This window comes from Gorilla gorilla, chromosome 3, assembly GCF_029281585.2.
Source record: "Gorilla gorilla gorilla isolate KB3781 chromosome 3, NHGRI_mGorGor1-v2.1_pri, whole genome shotgun sequence".
NCBI classification, from domain to species: domain Eukaryota; kingdom Metazoa; phylum Chordata; class Mammalia; order Primates; family Hominidae; genus Gorilla; species Gorilla gorilla.
In genome coordinates this window covers 11,240,008-11,260,934 of record NC_073227.2, presented here as the reverse complement: position 1 = coordinate 11,260,934, position 20,927 = coordinate 11,240,008, and the positions used below count along the sequence as shown (strand labels likewise).

The following is a 20,927-nucleotide window of genomic DNA, read 5'->3' as shown; positions in this document are numbered from 1 at the left end:
TCACAGATTTAAGTCAACTGTGGCACTTTCTTCCTGCCCCTGTGCACCGGGGGGGCTGAGGTCTGGCTGTCACCACTGCTCGAGAATTGAAGGCCGGGCACCCGACCGTGGTCACAAGACCCTCAGCAGCGCTGAAGCCACGCCCATGTGGCTCACCGGGCTGACGGGCAGCCATGGAGCCAGAGTCTTGCTCCGCTCAGTCACACAGTGGGACCGACTGGTGGCAGATGCGAGAGGATGGAGGAGGATGACAGCCCCGAGGGGCCTCCCACTGGAGACAGAGGTGGTGGAGCAGCAGCTGGCTACAGCTGCACCAGGGCTTCCACGGGAGACTACGGCAAAGATGTCAGTCTACTCAGGTTATTTTAAAACTTCAAGAAAGTTTTAACAAATTCCTTACCAGAAATTGTATCTGGCAAGAAAGTGCCAGGATTCCAGTTCTTATCATTCATCACTTCTGATCCCCAAAGACTTATAAATTTAGAACTATTCCACTCTGGAGTATTCCCAAAACAGCTCGGATAAATATGGTCTTGAAGAGATGCATTGAATACCTGATGCTTATTTGTGTGATTCTGAACAGGTGCTGGCGGTAAAGCCTACAAAAAAAAATTTTCTAATCACATATCAAAATTAATATTCTGTTTACCTAGGTAAGTAGTTAAACTACAGACAGACAATTCATTATGAGCCTCAATGGGATGTGCTCGCCATGAGCTGAGGCCCAGGGGGAGCACATCTCACAAAACATGGACTTGATTTATGAGACTGTACACGACAGGTCAAATTTCAACCAGATGTAGATATGAAAAGCAACCGATGCCTTGAGGAGTATATCTGAACAAACTTTAGACAACTCAGTAACTTCTCACATTCCTACTGGGTCACATGTGAGTGTGTCATGTGCGTCGTAAGATCTGTTTCTACGGCTTAATCTCAGCAAGCATTTTAATGATCATCACTAATAAGTCAACTTTGGAATCACTGATGAAAATGGATAAAACCCTTACACTGACCTCTTATACCCAGGCAAGGTACAGCACAAGTCTAATGACCTAGAGGAATTTGTATACTGTGCTCTAAAGACCAGGGCGTTCTCAAAGGAGCTGCCTCATTGGCAAGCCCCGCCCTGGGCCCTGTGGGGCAGACCATTGTTGAAGGCACCAAGGGAAGGTGATCAGGGTTGGGCCAGCTGGCTAGCCAACACCCATGCATTTATTGAGCCACTAGCCATCTGGCTGCTCCTGCACAGGCTGGGGCCCCCTTGGGTCCTCCCTCTGCCTCAGCCGCTATCCAGGCAACAGGCCCTGGCTGCTGACCTCCTTAGGAGATCCTGAGCACCATGTTCTCACAGCGGCGCAGTGCAACAGCCTGCACATTTGCACCAGGAACTCTTCCCAGTCCTTCTCCCCACCACAGCCAGAGTGATCTTTGTTGAATGTAAATTCGAGCACGTCACTCCCCTGCTCAGGATGCAGCAATGACTTCTCAAGGCTCTGGCCTGAAAAGTTCCAAGGGAGCTGGGCCCACCACCTCCACCCCTCCTACTCACCAAAGCCCTGGACACACAGGCCTCCCCTTGGCCGGCACATGCCTATTCACCTCCTTGGCCCTAAGTTTTGCTTGTGCTGTGTCCATGCTCTATAGAATGTGCAAGCCTCAGCTCGTTACCACACTCACACTCATCCTGCAGGCCTCGGCCTAAAGATCACTTCCTCAGAGAAGCCGGCATTGCCTTTGCTGTCACCTCCCAGGACCCAACACCCAAGACCAAGGTGAGCCTTCCCACTGAACACACTAAAATCCGTCATTTTCCCTCTTAGCACTTACCACAGTTATAATTCGAGACCTACTTGTAGCCTATTGGTTTAATGTCTGCCTTTCCCCAAATTATATGCGCTCTAGGATGAGGTGGGACATCTGGGTCTTGGCCCTTCTCCCCCAGTCCTTGCTAATGCTGGGCAGACATACGGTTCTCCCTCAGCAGGACTTCTGTCTGCTGGAGAGGAGAAGTGCCCAGTTATGGGCAACCTGGTCATCACATCCTCTGGGATGCAGAAATGAGCAGTGAATTCTTTAAACTCAAGCGGGAGGGTTCCCTGGAGGGTTCTTAAGAATGGGCGATGGTTCGGCAGAATCCTGCCGGCCTGGCTGGGGCAGAGGGAGGACAGGAAGAGGTCAGGAGCAAAGGGATGGCGCACGTACAGGGATGACCGTGCTACACCTTGACAGGCTCCAGGTTGAGTGGGGGCAGCAGCCAGGCCAAAGACAACTTTGCATCACTTTGTTCTGAAGGGGCTGGGGAGTCACAGAGGGATTTAAACAGCAGAGTGAGATGATTTGGTCAGCTTCGTGGAAAGATCAATTTGTGGCAATACTGTGGATGAACCAGAAGGCGGAAGGAGGACAAGTGGTTAGTCAGGGGATGAGAAAGGATGAAGCAATGGCAGTGAAGGTGGCAAGGAAAGGAGGAATTCTGGAGCTATCAAGATGAAAGCTGGGACTGCACATCTAGTCCAGGAGCTACCACTGCTGGCTCCACTATGAGGAGGCACGGTCAGGTGACAGCTAGATCTGAACTCTAGTCCCACGTCTTGGCCTTTGGGCTCTGCAGTCTGGCGAGCTCGGATGCCAGCTCTCCCTTTTACTAGCTGTGTGACCTCAGGCAAATCACTCAATCTTTTTGTGCTTTAGTTTTCTCATCTGTAATCTGGAAATACCTACCTCCAGGGGTATGGTAAGAATTGAGCACACTGCCTGGCCCATAGTAAGTATTCAGTGAGTGTGACGGTGCACTGCTTTCATTTTCTAGGACAACAGTCTTAGAGACTACTATATAGAGACTACTTATATAGACATAGAGTCCCTGGACACAAAACACCTGACCAACCGACCAAACCTTTCTACCTTGCCCTTCTCCCATAGTGCTTCAGAGCAGAGAGGAAGCACTCCCCTCTGGGCTGCTGGACAGCTCAGCAAGTCCACTGACCTGGAACAGGCCCAGGAAGGCAAAGGGGGAGAGGAGGGTAGAGCAGACACTCAGGACTCAACAGCAGGAATAAACAGGTCCAGACGGGCCACCCAGGATACAGGAAAGGGCCTGAAGTCATTGTTTTGGTAAGGGAGCCCCACGGGACACGAGCCAGGAAAATAGAAAAATGTATTTCAATAGATACCCATTTCTACAAAGCAGCGATAAGCTAAGAGCTGCTTTGCTGAGAAGTAATTGACAAAAAGTAACAAGTAGAAGACTTCTTAGTCTTGAGTACCTTCTTATAAAAGGCAGAAACCTGTGACAGATGCCAACCCGCTAGCTTTGAGCAGCAGTCCCGTTGTGCTGGCCCAGCTGGTAAACCATGACTAGAAGCACTCTCAGTGTTCTGAAGCTACGTTAAGTGTCTCCTGGACTCCTCAAGACACGACCATGAGTTGTTTGGTTTCAGGTTTGAAAAGCCTGGCTGAGAGCCTGGGCTCCACCACCCATGTGTGTTCAGAGAGCTCTTGCTTATGCTTCAAAACCCTATTTCAGCATCACCTCCTCTGCAAAACCACCCGTGGGCTCATTTAAAATTTTCTCTCTTTGGTGTTACTTTTCTGCCTAGCATCTGTAAGTCACAACATTTTGATATTCTGATTATGTTTTTGTCTTCTCTTTAGACTGTGAACTCTTTGAAAAGAGGGGCCAAGACTGACCGATTTTTGTCTTCCTAGAGTCTAGCACAGGGCCTGGCACATATTGGGTGTTCAATAAGTGTTTGCTGAACAGTGTCTAGCTTAGAGGAATAAGGGAATGCATCTATATAACTGTAATATTGGAAACATATGGCAATGATTCTACGCATTTGATTTACACACTATTCAGAACCCCACATACTCAAAAACGGAAGCCCAGTTGTAGGGACAAAAGTAACAGGGATCAGTAACAAAAAGAGTTGTATTTTCTTTAATGCTTTTGCAGAAGATGCCTACTGACCTCAACAGCTTATGGATTTCTTTCAGGAAAAAATAGGTGTCTGTCACCTAGACCATTTTTGGACCATGACTTTATAAGTCCACCAATGATGTAACTGTAAAGAAACTCTCTCAGAATGTGGATTATGCTATTGAATCAGAACACCGATTTCACTCGTTATACAAACCCACAAAGCTTCAACTAGCAGAAGTTTTGCATTTTTATCCACTTTGGGACAAAAGAAGTAATCCATAGAAAAGGAAAACTGTTGCTTTAAATGAAAGCTCTGACACAAATGCAAACACAACAAACTGCTTTCCACTGCGCACACACTGAGTTTATCCAGGAGTTGGGTGACTCGCCTGTCCTCTACCACCCACACCCACTCGGACATGGAACATGGGTGCAAGACATGAGGAGCAAGAGCCGCAGACTGAGTCATGAGGCCCACACGTGAGAGGTTCCCAACAGTAAGCATCCGAGCAAAAATGAGTTCCAGTTGTATCCCCAGTAACGAAAAGGTTAAGATGACGGACTGTCTCTGTATTTTTGCTTAACAGGTTTTTTGGTATTTCTCCCAGAGATGGTAAAGAGGCGAAGGACCATCTTTGCTTTGGCTGTGCCAGTTTTCAGGCTGGAAGAGCTGAATCTCAGCTCTAAAAGAACATGCAGGTCAAAGATCACAATGTGATCCCCATACTGCAACCTATTTCTGACCCTATTATCCACATAGCTTTACCTGCCCAATCTAAATCTGCACTTATACTTTAAACTGTATTTAATTGAATCATGTTTTAACTGTATTAAATGTGTTTCCAGTGGTTTTACTTAAGTCTCAAAGTAACCCAGAGAGGGAGTGTAAAGATACACCCTGGCCCTCGAAGCTAACAAGGGACCAAGGCTACTTGGCACCCGGTTCTCCCCTTACACCACGTCACCAGGCTCCACTTGATACACTGAACTCCTGAGGGCCAGAACCCAGTGGCCACTGCAAATGCTCCACTGCAAAGTTCTCAGTAGAGACTTAGAGACATCCCTGTCTTCACTTCTAGGCCCTTTCTTAGTACACCAACTGTTTCACAGTACATCCTCCGTGTTGGATGAAAAAGACCCAGGATTCAAAGTCACATGCCTTGGGTTCCGGTATAGATTCAGGCCCTGTAGTCGTTAACTTCCTACTCCTAGGCCACGTGGAAGGAGCAGCAAAATGCAGCCGCACCTGCTCGGCTTTGCTCTTCTCTTGAAAGCTGTTCTTCCCCCCTGGTCTGGGCCTTGTTGGGTAAGAGGGGCTACTTAGCTCTAGATCTGAGAGAAATGACACTGAACATTTTGGTAACCAACTGCTATCGACAAAGGCAAAGGATGAAAAGAAGTATTAGGAGGTGATGAGAGAAGCGAGGTGGAGGTGAGGGGAAGGAACGGCTGCACACCATCGCCACAGTGACGTGTGGGGGCAGCAGTCTGGAGGCCCTCAAGAGGAGCCCAGGTCTCAGGCAGCTCTCGCATCAGCAGACGCCAACCCTCACAGGGAAGCATCCACTATGGAGGGCTGTGGTTCTCACAGAGTAAGCTGAGCAAAACATAACCTCTTCATATACTCCATCCGCAAAAGGAAATAATACATCACAGGTGATATCAGCAGAAAACGAATCTGGATGCTCAAGGTTTCATTCAAACACAGAGAACCTATGTGTGAAATACTTAAAGAAAGAAAAAAAAAAAACAAGGAACAAGAGAATATAAACAGCTACTAAGTATCTTTGGGAAAAAAAAGTAAATTAAAACTTATAAATAATAAATATAGTCAGAATTAGGACTTAAGTGGCAGGCTAGGCACCACTACAGAATCACTTAACTGGAGGACTGATCCCAAAAAAGTTCTCAGAACATGGAATTGGGAGACAAGGAGATGAGAAACATGCAAGAGAGTGTTAGGAATGCAGAACAGAAGAAGCTCTAACACCAATCTCACCAGAGGCTGACAGAGACAACTGAATGCTTGCAGGAACATGGAGATAACATGGATGGCAATTATCAAACAGGAAATTGAAAATGATTGGTAGGCCAAAGGCTCTAATGGAAAAAGTAGACAGCATGCAAGAACAAGGGGGCCGTGTGAGCAGAGAGATGGAAAGAAATGCTGGCAATAAAAACAATGTAAGAGAAACGAAGACTATCAGTGATGGGCTCATCAGGAGACGACACGGCCAAGGAAAGAGTCAGGGAGCTGCAAGATATGTCAGCAGAAACTTCCCATACTGCAAGGCAAAGAGAAACAAGAATTAAAAACAAAAACAGAAATAATCTCCCCAATAGAACAAAACATCCAAAACCTGTGGGACAGTTTCGAAAGATATAACACCTGGTAAGTGGAATGCTGGAAGGAGAGACTAGAGAAACAGTTGAAGTAGTAATAGCTAAAAAGTCTCCAAAATTAACAACTGACAGCACAGATCCAAAGAATTCAGAGAACATCAAGTGGAATAAATACCCCCAAAGCTACACAAAGACATATTCTATTCAACCTGCAGAATACCAAAGAAAAAGAGAAAATCTTGGCCAGGTGCCATGGCTCATGCCTGTAATCTCAGCACTATGGGAGGCCAAGGCGGGCGATCACCTGAGGTCAGGGGTTCAACACCAGCCTGGCCAACATGGTGAAACCTCGTCTCTATTAAAATACAAAAATTAGCCGGGCATGATGGCGGGAGCCTGTAATCCCAGCTACTTGGGAGGCTGAGACAGGAGAATCGCTTGAACCTGGGAGACAGTGGTTACAGTGAGCTGAGATGGCGCCACTGCACTCCAGCCTGGGAGGCTGAGCAAGACTCCGTCTCAAAAAAAAAAAAAAGAGAGAAAATCTTGAAAGCAGCTGGGTGGGGGCAAGTGGACCTACAGAAGAACAGGGAAAAGAATTCCAGAGGACATCTTGTCAGAAATCAGAAACCATGCCAGCAAGGACAGAGGGAAGTTAAACAGTTCTAAAGTGTTCAAAGAAAAAAACCACCAACCTAGAATTATGTGTCCAGTGAAATTATCCTTCAAAAGTGAAGGAGAAATAAAGACTTCCTCAGACAAACAAAAACTGAGAGAGCTCATCACCAGCAGACCTGCCCTGCAAGAAATGTCAAAAGATTTCCTTCAGATAGAAGGTCAGAAACGTGGATCTACATAAAGAAAGGAAGAATACTAGAGAAGGAATAAAGACAAAGTAAAATATCTTCTTCTTATTATTAATCTAAAAGATAACTTGAAAGTAATCATCAACAGTGTACTGGGTGATTAACATGTGGATAAGTGAAAATAATGACAGCAATGTCACAGGGAATAGGGAAGGGTCGGGAGTAATCTGTTAAATGTTACCTTTTTTACATTAGTTAGTTGAAAAAGGACTTAGATTAGTTCAAAATGTATATTGTAAACTCCAGGGCAACTGCAGAAATTTTAAAAAAGATAAATAAAATTGATATACTAACAGAGGAGATAAAATCATAAAATGCTTAATTAAAAGTAGAGAAGGCAGAAAAAGACTCATAATGAATAGGAAACAATTACAAACATGGCTGATATTAATCTAAATATATCAAAAAATCACTTTAAATGTGAATAGTCAAATACACCAATGAAAAGACAAAGACTATCAGAGTATATCAAAAAACAACAAGCATGGTGGCATGCGCCTATAGTCCCAGCTACTCAGGAGGCCAAGGTGGGAGGACTGCTTGAGGCTAGGAGTTCAAGTTCAGCTTGGGTAACATAGCAAGAGTCCATCTCTAAAAATAAAAAACAAACACAACTATACATGTCTACAAGAAACCTACTTTACATATGAAAGCCCTGAGAAGGTGGCTCACGCCTGTAATCCCAGCACTTTGTGAGGCCGAGGTGGGCAGAACACAAGGTCAGGAGATTGAGACCACCCTGGTTAACATGGTGAAACCCTGTCTTTACTAAATATACAAAAAATTAGCCGGGCATGGTGGTGGGCACCTGTAGTCCCAGCTACTCGGGAGGCTGAGGCAGGAGAATGGTGTGAACTCAGGAGGTGGAGCTTGCAGTGAGCCGAGATCGCATCACTGCACTCCAGCCTGGGCGACCGAGGAAGACTCTGTCTCAAAAAAATAAAAATAAAAATAAAAATAAAAAAACAAACAAAAAAAAACCCTGAGAAGTTAAAAGTAAAGGGATGGAAACAACCAATGGATCAATAAAGAAATTACAAAGAAAAGCAGAAAATACTTAGAGACAAATGAAAACAAAAACATAACACACTGAAACTTACGGGACGCAGTGAAAGCAAGCACTAAGAGCAAAATGTATAGCTACAAACACATCAAAAAACAAGAAAGATCTCTATCAGCAACCTAACTAGGATAGGCGTGGTGGCTCATGCCTGTAATTCCAGCATTTTGGGAGGCTGAGGCAGGAGGATTGCTTGAGCCCAGGAGTTTGAGACCAACCTGGGCAACATGGTGAGACCTCCGTCCCTACGTAAATAAATACACAGACAGACAGATAGATAGCTGGGCATGGTGGCACACACCTGTAGTCCAAGCTATGAGACTATGGGTCAGGAGGATTGCTTGAGCCCAGGAGGTCGAGGTTGCAGTGACCCAAGATCGCACCACTACATTCCAGGCTGGGCAACTGAATAAGCTTTGTCTCAATAACAACAACAAATAAAATGAAACAAAAAACCCTCCCTAACTTCACATCTTAATGAATTAGAAAAAGAACAAGCTAAACCCAAAGCTAGCAGAAGAAAGATAATTTAGAGCAGAGATTAATGATCAATGAAATAGAGAATAGAAAAATAGGGAAAAAAAAAATCAATGAAACCAAAATATAGTTCTTTGAAAAGAGAAACAAAACTGACAAAACTTTAGTGAGATGGACTAAGAAAAAAAAAAGACTCAAATTACTATAATCAGAAATGAAAGTGGGGACATTATTATTGATTACACAGAAATAAAAGGGGCTGGGAGTGGTGGCGCACACCTGTAATCATAGCTACTTGGGAGGCTAGCACGGGAGAATCATTTGAGCTCAAGCGTTCGAGGCTCCAGTGAGCTATGATCGTGCTACTGCACTCCAGCCTGGGCAACAGAGCAAGACTATCTCTAAAAAACAGAAAATTAAATTAAAATTAAGAAAAAAACATAAAAGGTATTATAAGAAAGTACTGGCTGGGCTGGGCGCTGTGGCTCATGCCTGCAATCCCAGCACTTTGGGAGGTCCAGGCGGGTGGATCACCTGAGGTCAGGGGTTCGAGACCAGCCTGACCAACATGGTGAAACCCCATCTCTACCAAAAATACAAAAATTAGCCGGGCATGGTTGTGGGCGCCTGTAATCCCAACTATATGGGAGGCTGAGGCAGGAGAATGGCGTGAACCCGGGAGGCGGAGCTTGCAGTGAGCCGAGATCGCGCCACTGCACTCCAGCCTGGGCGACAGAGCGAGACTCCGTCTCAAAAAAAAAAAAAAAAAAAAAGAAAGAAAGAAAGTAAGTATTGCCTGGGCTTGGTAACTCATGCCTATAATCCCAGCACTTTGGGAGGCTGAGGTAGTAGGACTGCTTTAGCCCAGGAGTTTCAGTCCAGACTGGGTAACATAGTGAGACCCTGTCTTCTCTCTGGAAGAGTCCAAAACAATAAAAAAACAATTAGCTGGGAGTGGTGACACATGCCTGTAATCCCAGCTATTGGGGGGCCGAGGCAGGAGGAACGCTTGAGCCCAAGAGTTTGAGGCTGCAATGAGCTATGATCATGCCATTGTACTCCTGCCTGGGTGACAGAGTGAGATGCTGTTTCAAAGAAAAAAGAAAGTATTACGAACAACTGTACACCAACACACTGGATAAAACAGATGAAATGAAAAAGTTTTTAGAAACACAAAACCTATCAAGACGAAATCATAAAGAAATAGAAAAGTCTGAACAGACCTGTAACTAGTAAGGAGATTGAACTGGTAATCAAAAACCACCCAACAGGCCGGGCGCAGTGGCTCACGCCTGTAATCCCAGCACTTTGGGAGGCCGAGATGGGTGGATCACCTGAGGTCAGGAGTTTGAGACCAGCCTGGCCAACATGGCAAAACCCCGTCTCTACTAAAAATACAAAAATTAGCTGGGTGTGGTGGCATGTGCCTGTAGTTCCAGTTACTTTGGAGGCTGAGGCCAGGGAATCGCTTGAATCTGAGAGGCGGAGGTTGCAGTGAGTGGAAATTGTGCCACTGCATTCCAGCCTGGGTGACAGAGCAAGACTCCGTCTCAAAGAAAAAAAAAAAAAAATCACCCAATAAAGAAAAGCCCCAAACCTGATGGCTTCACCTGTCAATTCTACCAAATATTTAAAGAATTAATACCAATCTTTCTCAAAGTTTCCAAAAAACTGAAGAGGAGGGAACACTTTCTAACTCATGTCCTGAGCATATCCCCATACCAAAGCCAAAGACACTGTAAGAAAAACTACAGGGCCGGGCGTGGTGGCTCACGCCTGTAATCCCAACACTTTGGGAGACCGAGGCGGGTGGATCACCTGAGGTCGGGAGTTCGAGACCAGCTGACCAACATGGAGAAACCCCGTCTCTACTAAAAATACAAAATTAGCCGGGCCTGGTGGTGCATGCCTGTAATCCCAGCTACTCCGGAGGCTGAGGCAGGAGAATCACATGAACCCGGGAGGCAGAGGTTGCAGTGAGCCAAGATCACACCACTGCACTCAGCCCGGGTAACGAGCAAAACTCTGTCTCAAAAAAAAAAAAAAAAAAAAAAGAAAGAAAACTACAAACGAGTATTGCTTGTGAACATTCATGCAAACATCCTCAACAAAATACTAGCAAACTGAATTCAGCAGCATATTAAAAGATTCATACACCATGACCAAGTGGGAGTCATTCCCAGAATGCAAGGATAATTCTATGTATAAAAAGTAATCAATGTTAATATGCCACATTAACAGACTGGAAAAAGCCAAAGATCATCACAACTGGTGCAGAAAAAGCATGTGACAAATTCAACACCCATTCATTACAAAAACACCCAACAAACTAGGAATAGAAGGAAAACTACCAAAACATAATAAAAGCCACATATGAAAAACCCACAGCAAACAATGGTGAACGAATGAAAGCTTTTCCTTAAATAACAGGAACAAGGCAAGGATGCCTGCTTTCACTACTTCTCTTCAACACAGTATTAGAAATTTCAGCCGGAGCAAACAGGCAAGAAAAAGAAATAAAAGGCATCTAAACTGGAAAGGAAGAAGTAAAATTATCTCTGTTTGTAGATGATATGATTTTACAATGTAGAAAACTCCAAAGATTCCACAGAAACAGTCTGTTAGAATAGATGAATTCAGCAAAGTAGGAAGATACAAAATCAACACTCGAAAATCAGCTGCACGTCTATACACTAACAATGGTCAGTTGGAAAAGGAAATTATGAAAACAATTCCATTCACAACAGCATCAAAAATAATAATTTAGGGCTGGGCACAGTGGCTCATGCCTGTAATCCCAGCACTTTGGGAGGCCGAGGCGGGCGGATCACTTGAGGTCAGGAGTTCGAGACCAGCCTGACCAACATGGTGAAACCACGTCTCTACTAAAAATACAACAATTAGCCAGGCATGGAGGCACATGCCTGTAATCCCAGCTACTCAGGAGGCTGAGGCAGGAGAATCGCTTGAACCTGGGTGGTGGAGGGTGCAGTGAGCCAAGATCATGCCACTGCACTCCAGCGTAGGTGACAAAGTGAGATTCTGTCTCAAAAAAAAAAAAAAAAAACCACCAAAACCAAAACAAAACACTAACGGGAATTAACCAAAGAAGTGAAAGAGTTGTATCATAAAAACTACAAAACAGGCCAGGCGCGGTGGCTCACGCCTGTAATCCCACCACTTTGGGAGGCCAAGGCGGGCAGATCATGAGGTCAGGAGATTGGGACCATCCTGGCTAACATGGTGAAACCCCATCTCTATTAAAATACAAAAAATTAGCCGGGCGTGGTGGCACGTGCCTGTACGGGAGGCTGAGTGAGGCAGGAGAGTCATTTGAAACCAGGAGGTGGAGGTTGCAGTGAGCGGGATCGTGCCACTGCATTCCAGCCTGGGTAACAGAGGGAGACTCTGTCTCAAACAAACAAACAAACAAACACACACTACAAAACACTGCTCTAAGAAATTAAAAAAACATAAATAAATGAAAATACATACCATATTCGTTGATTAGAAGACAATACTGTTAGAATGTACATACTGCCCAAAGTGATCTACAGATTCAATGCAGTTATGCAGTCCCTATCAAAATCCCAATGATGTATTTTGAAGAAATAGAAAAATCCACCCTAAATTCATATAGAATCTCACAGGATCCTGAATAACCCAAACAATCTTTTTTTTTTTTTTTTTTTTTTTTTGAGACAGTGTTTCCCTCTTGTTGCCCAGGCTGGAGTGCAATGGCGCGATCTTGGCTCACTGCAACCTCCGCCTCCTGGGTTCAAGTGATTCTCCTGCCTCAGCCTCCCGAGTAACTGGGACTACAGGGCACGTGCCACCACGCCCGGCTAATTTTTTGTATTTTTAGTAGAGACAGGGTTTCACTGTATTAGCCAGGATGGTCTCGATCTCCTGACCTTGTGATCCGCCCGCCTCGGCCTCCCAAAGTGCTGGGATTACAAGTGTAAGCCACCGTGCCCGGCCAACCCAAACAATCTTTACAAAAAACAAAACAAAACAAAAACAAACAAACAAAAAAAACCACCAAACCTGGTGGACTCACACTTCCTGATTTCAAAACTTACTGCAAAGATATAGCAATCAAAACAGTGTGGTATCAGCATGACATACAGACCAATGAACAGAACAGAAAGCCCAAAACTGGAACTTCAGATATATGGTCAAATGATTTTTGACAAGGATGGCAAGATCCTTCAACAGGAAAAGGGCAGTCTTTTTAACAAATGGTACTGGGACAACTGAATATCCACATGCAAAAGAATGAAGTTGGACCCTTACCTAACACCATATATAAAAATGAACTAAAAAATGGATTACCGACCTAAATGTAAGGAAAGAACAAGACTCTTAGGAGAAAACAGAGGGCAAAAGCTTCACAACACTGGATCTGGCAATGATTTATTGGATGTAACGCCAAAGGCACAGGCAACAAAGAATAGACAAATTGGACTGCATGAAAATTTTTTCTTTTTTTGAGACGGAATCTTGCTCTGTCGCCCAGGCTGGAGTGCAGTGACGTGATCTCGGCTCACTGCAAGCTCCACCTTCCGGGTTCACGCCACCTTCCGGGTTCACGCCATTCTCCTGCCTCAGCCTCCCGAGTAGCTGAGACTACAGGCGCCTGCCACTACACCCGGCTAATTTTTTGTATTTTTAGTAGACGGGGTTTCACTGTGTTAGCCAGGATGGCGTGAGCCACCGCGCCTGGCTGAAAAATTTTTAAATGTTATGCGTCAACAGACACTATCAACAGAGTAAAAAGGCAACCCATAGAATGGGAGAAAATACTTGCAAATCATATATCTGATAAAGGACTAATATCCAGAATAGAAACAGAACTAAAATGCAACAACAACAACAAACCTGATTCAAAAACGAGCAAAGGACTTGAATAGATGTTTCTCCAAAGAAGATATACGAATAGTCAATGAACAATGAAAAGATGCCCAACATCACTAAACACTAAGCAAATGCAAATCAAAACTACAATGTATCTGTGGTCATTTACACAAGACAAAAAGCCCTACAATGTGATACCACCTTACATCCTTGAGGATGGTTACTATTAAAAAAGCAAAACAGAAAATAACAAGTGTTAATGAGGATGTGGAGAAACTGAAACCCTTGTGCACTGTTGGTGGGAATGTAAAATGGTGCAGCCACCGTAGGAAAGGGTGGCAGTTCCTCCAAAAATTGCAAATACAATTACCGTATGATCCAGCAATTCCACTTCAGGGTACACACCCCAAACAACTGAAAGCAGGGTGCTGAAATATTTGTACACTCATGTTTACAGCAGCACTGTTCATAGTAGCTAATGTATGGAAACAACACGTGTTCACTGATGGAGACACAAAATAGGGTACAGCCATATGATGAGTATTATTTAGCCTTAAAAAGGAAGGAGATTCTGCAATATGCGACAACATGAATAAACGCTGAGGACGTTATGCTAAGTGAAATAAGCCAGTCACAAAAAGAGAAATACTGTACAATTCCATGTACATGAGGTACTTAGGGTAGTCACAATCACAAAGACAAAGTAGAATAATGGATGCCCAGGGCTGGGAGAAGTGGAGTTATTGTTTAACAGGTAAAAACCTCCAGCTTCACAAGATGAAAAGAGTTATGGAGACGGATGATGGCTGCACAACATTATCAATGTATTTAATACCACTGAATTCTACACTTAAAAATGGTTAAGATTGTAAATTTTATGTTCGTGCATATTTTACTATAATAAATCTTTTTAAAAAGTAAGCAATGAAGGAAGATATACCATGCTAGCACTAACCAAAAGAAAGCTAGAGGAGCTATATTAATTTCAGGCAAAGCAGACTTTAGAGCAAGGGAAGTTACCAGTGGTAATGAGGAGCATTACATAATGATAAAGGGTCAATTCTCCAAGATGACGTAACAATTCTCAATGTGTGTGCCGCTAATAACAGAGCATCAAACTTTGTAGGGCAAAAGTTGATAGAACTGTGCAAGGAGAAACTGATGAATCCATTATTACAATGGAAGTCTTCAAGGGCATGCTATCAGAAATGAACAGATCCAGCAGGCAGAGAATCAGTCAGAACATAGTTGCTGACTGACGGAACTCAAGAGCACCATCAATCAATTGGACATAATGAGCATCTGAAGACCACGTCACTGAACAACGGCAGAACACATATTCCTCTGAAGCTCACACGGAACACTCACCAAGACAGACCATATTCTGGGCCATAACACATACCTTAATAAACTCAAAAAACCAGAGATTATACACTGCATGCTTTTAGATCACAATGGAATTAAAGTAGAAATCAGTAACAAAAAGATAGTTCGGAGATCCCCAAATATTTGGAAATTAAATTCTCTGGCACTTACAGTTTTTATTTTATGTAGTATTTCATTACTGTATTTTTCTCAGCAATTACTTTGAACTTTCAAATAACTTATACTCAATATATAAATTCAGTATGTCACTGGTATGGAGACACTTGAAAATAGAAATTAGTCTTCAAGTCTTTTTAATTTCAAGAATTTTTTTTTTTTTTTGGTAGAGACAGGGTTTTACTATGTTGCTCTGGTCTTGAGCTCCCAGGCTCAATCAATCCTCTCACCTCAGCCTCCCAAAGCACTGGGATTACAGGCGTGAGCTACCACAACCAGCCAGAAAATAAATTTTTCATAGTACCCATGCTAAACTTTTTAGGTACTAAATATTTACCCACAATGCCTAAAATATGAATTATAAGAATTACAACTACAATGACATAATGTGCCAAAAGGCAAAAACTGTGACCCCAGCACAGCAGAAACTCCCCAAGGCCCCAACAACGCAAAAGTGATGGCAGACACAGTACACAAGGCCCCCTCCACGTTCAGCACCCACCTTCTGCTCCCTACATTCAGAACTTCTTGCCCAACAATCCTCCTGTTGATTATCTCTAAGAAACTTCCTCCAATGTCACTGAAATTTGTGCGATTCTGATATAGCTCATTTGCTTCTTAAGCTGTCCACAACTCACTGGTGGACCAGGAGACCCCTTCAGGGCTGCTAACGCATTATGCATTTAGGCACAGATGTGGTCACAGCATCCAACTAAGCCAAACTAAGTCAAATAACACAAACTAATCTTGTAAGACCTGGTAAGTGACAATTCAAGTTTGTTTACAGAAACAAACATTTTCATACCAGATGCAAATGAAGTATTTCGATAATTGTATCTTATGTTTCCACATAATAATGGCCACCACATATTTTAAATGAATCAGTGAATAGTCTTCAGTTTGCTGAAGTGGTAGAAACAACGTTTAGTTATAAATTTCTAAGTTTCTATGCGACCTCTACCATATATGGCTTGACTCCATATTTGCTTTTCTATCCATATTTGCTTTTCTATTCAAATCTTTCTATATGATTAAAGTTTAACAGGTATCAAGAGAACAGATATTAGATACAAATGATGCTCCTAAAACATGTTTTTCTTCTTTTACCCATATACAGATCTCTAATTTCCTAAGAAAAGGCCAAAAGCCCGGGAAAATAATCAATTTTTAACCAAAGGGGCCCCACAGTCTTTAGTAATAATCAATTTTACTATCTTACTTGAGTATTTTTAGGAACTAATTCTTGAATAGCTTCCAGCAGCAAAAACACATAACAGAATATTATCTTTTCTTGGAACTAGGTAATAGAGCTTTCTTCAGGCAACAGCAGCGAGTGGAAACCTTCCTCACTTTACACCCAGAGAAAATCTGGCTACAAACCAGGCGGACCATGAAGATAGCCTGGTTCTGACTACATACATGAAAAATGTTATTAAAAAGCATTCTATTATTAAGACATCATTAAAAGTTCAAACTGAGCAATATTCAATCTAACAAAATTTAAGCATGAATTTGGATGGTTGTGCCAAGTAATTATAATAGATGTGGCAAACTTATTACACTCTATTCTAAACCTGTGTCTGTTAATCTTCCACCTACGCCTCTCCCTAGCAAAGAGACAACAAACCTCACTTATGGGCTACATGTACCCCACTTCACAGTGACCCCTAGAGGGGAGAAAACACACATGTGTTTGGAAAAACTGTGGTCTGGATAAAATCATTCCATGTCATGTCCTCCTCCCTTTCTGTTCCAGCTCAAAATCAATGTTTTAAATAATAAATTAGGGTTTGAAATAAATTATATTTTTGACTGCTTAGAGCTACCTTTGGACAAGAATAACTGGTACAAATTAAAAAAAAAACAATCAGAATTACGGTGAGTCATTCTGGTAAAGTTAAGCTCAAAATAACTAGAGAGGCAAAGCTCTCTAACGTCCAAAGAAAGAAACCAGCCTAAGAATTTCACTGTAAAGTCTAAGATACTAAGCATACACATGAGGTTCTCTGGGAAGAAATGCATAAAAATCAACTTATTTCTACATCCTCACTCCACTTCCTGAATGAGCTCTTCACACTGGGTTTCTGGCAGCTTCTCCTGTCTGTACCCTCCCCTCCCCAGTGCTCCATCGCCTGCAGGGCGTTATAACTGTGGCATCACACTTAGGGCTCCTCCTTTATTTAGGCTCATGTATTTCTCAATGCTAAAGCAGCAGAGACATTTTAGACCCTGTAGAGTCCCGCCAGTGTTAGAGGACTCATGCTGTATTCACATTATTTTACCTATCACATTAAGAAGAAGAGCAAGCCCTGGAAGATCACAAGTAGATCACCGGTCTCCTGTGGAAATATTTCCTAGGTTTAACCTGTTAGAAATAGCACCTGAAAAATCCTTCTGTTCTATTTAATTCTGAATAAAAGAACTATGACCTTCACAGTTGTTTTTAATGATTGTTGCAACTGTAAAGGTTCAAAATTACAGTGCTTAAGACATTATGGTGAAAGGAAACACTTGGAGACCTTCCTATCCAGAGCAGATGCTATCCTATGCAAGTTGCTAATTCACAGATTTCTTTGTTTGACTATGTACTCCTGTAGGATCTCAGTGAAGAGTGAGCTTTCAGACCCTTTTTGCCCTGACTTACCTTACTGTGTGTGAAGGGGGGCGTTGCATACAAGGTGGGGTGGATGAGAGGGCGTGGCAGGTGTGGAACAGTGTGCAAAGGCACATGTCCATGGATGTGAGGGTAAAGGTGCAGTGCAGGGTGTGTGGGCTTCTCTGGGCTCAAGAACTGATGGCCAGGAGGAAGGGCTCCGGCTGTCATTGCAGATGGTGTCAGTCCAGAAGCTTCTTGCTTACAAACATGACATTCACAAGTGTTTGGAGCTTGTTCAGCCTAAGAGGAAAGAAAAAAAACATACTTATTTAGTGAAACAATAAATGGTATGAATTAAAGTCAGTCACATTCTGCCAAGTAGTTACAAAGCAAATACAAAGGTAAGTGGGCTTTTCCTGACACCCTGAGTTGACCAGGGCCTTCCATGCAAGGAAAACGAGGGACCCCAAGAGACTGGGACTGAAGAAGACGCACAGAGAAGAGAGGTGTACCTCATTCCACAGACAGACTCAGGTAGAGCCACTGGTTCTGCATCTCATGCCTACGCAGAAAATTTCACTTCCCACATGTGAGCAGGGACAAGGGAACTAGTGAAGACGACAGAGTAGAGAGGGGATGGCTGTGCTCCACTGGGCTCACACTGCTTCTAAGTAGTCACACACAGATTCTCCAAAACAAAGCAGAGACGTGACTTCCGGTTACACTGGAGTGAAGAGGTCAGTGGCTCCTTTCCCTCAGGGCAAATGTAAAACTGAACACAATTGTCAAAGGCAACCATTCTGAGGCTCTGGAAATCAGCCCAAGGAAAATACTGAGACACATTTATTCATGCAAATCAGCTAGAACTTCAAGGAAGAACAGCAAGTCTGGCTTTCTTTTCTGGGACTCTTTCCACTTCCTGCACCTGTACTCCACCCCTGACTCAGTCAGCAGTGGGCACAGGAGTTCTGTGACTGCAGGGATGTCAGTGCAAACCAACCCTGCTGCCAAAAACAGCAGCCTGGTCAGGCAGAGGGTGAAGCAGTAAAAGCAGTGAACTCAGAAGGGAATGAATAGAGAAGCCTGCAGCTCTGTTCCCTTGAGACTGAGGTCCCAACTGGGGTGAGTGGCAAAGGAGACAGAAATCTAATAGAGAGAACCCTGGAAATGAGAGCGCCACGGAAGGGCTTCTTAAGCTGTCCACAACTCACTGGCTGACCAGGAGAGCACAGTGCATGCACTGAGGACACCTAATGGGCTGGAGGAAGGGGCCAACACAGCTGACTTGAGAACTAGCTGAGAGCGGAGCGCATTCACCCCACAGCCAACAATGGAGCCCCTGTGGATTCAAGGTGCATGGGCAACCTCTGCCCAAATCATCAACTGGCCAATCAGCCAGGTGGACAAAGGGCAGACCTCTAGAAGCCAAACTAAAAAGCAGAAGAGAAGAAGTAAGCTGAGACACCCACAGCCACATAATGTGGGAGATACAGATCCTGCAACTGAAGCCCAGGAAATAACAAAAACAAGGAAACAAACAAAAGACAACAAAGGACCCTCAAGGGAAAAAATGATAATGCAAAATTATTACACTATTTAAAATGTCCAATTTTCAACAAAAAATTATGAGACAAGCAAAGATTAAAGAGAAGTATGACCTAGGCTGGGCGCAGTGGCTCACACCTGTAATCCCAACACTTTGGGAGGCAGAGGTGGGAAGATCACTTGAGCCCAAGAGTTCAAGACTAGTCTGGGCAACATGGAAAAACCCTGTCTCTACAAAAAGTACAAAAACTATCCAGGCATGGTGGTGTGTGCCTGTAGTCCCAAGTACTTGGGGGGCTGAGGTGGGAGGATTGTTTGAGCCCAGGAGGTCCAGGCTCGAGGCTCCAGTGAGCTGTAATCATGCCACTGCACTTCAGCCTGGGTGGCAGAGCAAGACCTTGTCTGGAAAAAAAAAAGTGTGACCCACATGCAGGAAATAAATAGTCAAACGGTTAACAGGAGTGAGTTCAGATACTAAATTAGCACACAAAGATGTCAAAGCAGCTGTTATAACATGTTCAGAGAATTAAAGGAAAATATGAAAATAAAGATTCAACATATAGGGAATTACTGTAAAAAAAGAGAAACAAAAAAAAAACAGTAAAATATAAATTCTACAGGTGAAGAGTACAATAGCTAAACCAAAATTTCACTAAAGGGGCTCCAAAGCAAACTTAAAATGGCAGAAAAATCATCTGTGAACTTGAAGAAGAGCAATGGAACTGATCTAGGAACAGAGAGAAGGGATGAGGGGAAAGTATGCAGACGCTCAGAGGCCTGTGGGAGAGCAGCCAGCACTCCAGCATGTGCAGAACCAAGTCCCAGAGGAAAGAGGGAAGAGCATCCAAATAACATGTGGACATTCCACTTCCCAAATGTGATGAGAAACATTGGTCTACAGATCCAAGAAGCTCAGTGAACCTTAAGATGGATAAAAACAAAGAGATACTGACAGCTGCAGAACTCTGGCACACAATGACCACCTAAGGCTTCCTGCAGCCAAAGGCCAAGTCCCTAGGATGACCCCAGACCCTACTAAAACACCTTCTTGAGAAAGCCAGGCTGCCAGGAGAACTGACTGCTTGTTCTAACAGTCTGACAGCTGATGACTGTAACAAGAGTAACACTCTGGTGTGGAATTTGATAGTGGGAAGGCTGTGTGTGGGGACCCTGGGTATAGGGTGTCTCTGTAGCTCTCACTCACCTTTGCTGTGAGTCTAAAGCTATTCCTAAAAACAACCACTCTATTTATTATTTATTTATTTATTTTTGAGACGGAGTCTCACTTCTCGCCTAGGCTGGAGCGCAATGGCGCGATCTTGTCTCACTGCAACCTCTGCCTCCCGGGTTCAAGCAATTCTCATGCCTCAGCCTCCCAAGTAGCTGGGATGACAGGCACATGATAGCACGCCTGGCTAATTTTTGTATTTTTAGAAGAGATGGGGTTTCACCACGTTGGCTAGGCTGGTCTCGAACTCCTGACCTCAGGTGATCTGCCCGCCTCTGCCTCCCAAAGTGCTGGGCGTGAGACACCCCCATGCCTGGTCTATTTTTTAAAATGAAGGCAAAATAAAGACATTTACACAAAAAGAGAATTAACTGCTAGCAAACTGGTCCTGTAAGACATATTAAAAGAAGGTAAAAACAAGATGGTAACTTAAATTCGGCAGAATTTAAAATGAAGAATGCCAGAAATGACTAGCCAGCTAGCAAATA

General features: G+C 43.7%; 1 protein-coding gene across 6 annotated transcripts in view; it reads right to left on the bottom strand.

Annotated features, from left to right (window-relative positions):
- The window catches only part of FAM193A (family with sequence similarity 193 member A), a 195,489-nt gene that overhangs the window by 42,404 nt on the left and 132,158 nt on the right, over positions 1 to 20,927 (bottom strand). For all 6 annotated transcript variants that reach the window (XM_055384378.2, XM_063705032.1, XM_031010479.3 and 3 more), the window contains 2 exons: positions 17,715 to 17,966; positions 401 to 599 (listed from right to left, as the gene is read on the bottom strand). In XM_055384378.2, coding sequence (XP_055240353.2) covers positions 401 to 599; positions 17,715 to 17,966 — 451 coding nt within the window. The remainder of the gene's footprint in view (positions 1 to 400; positions 600 to 17,714; positions 17,967 to 20,927) is intronic.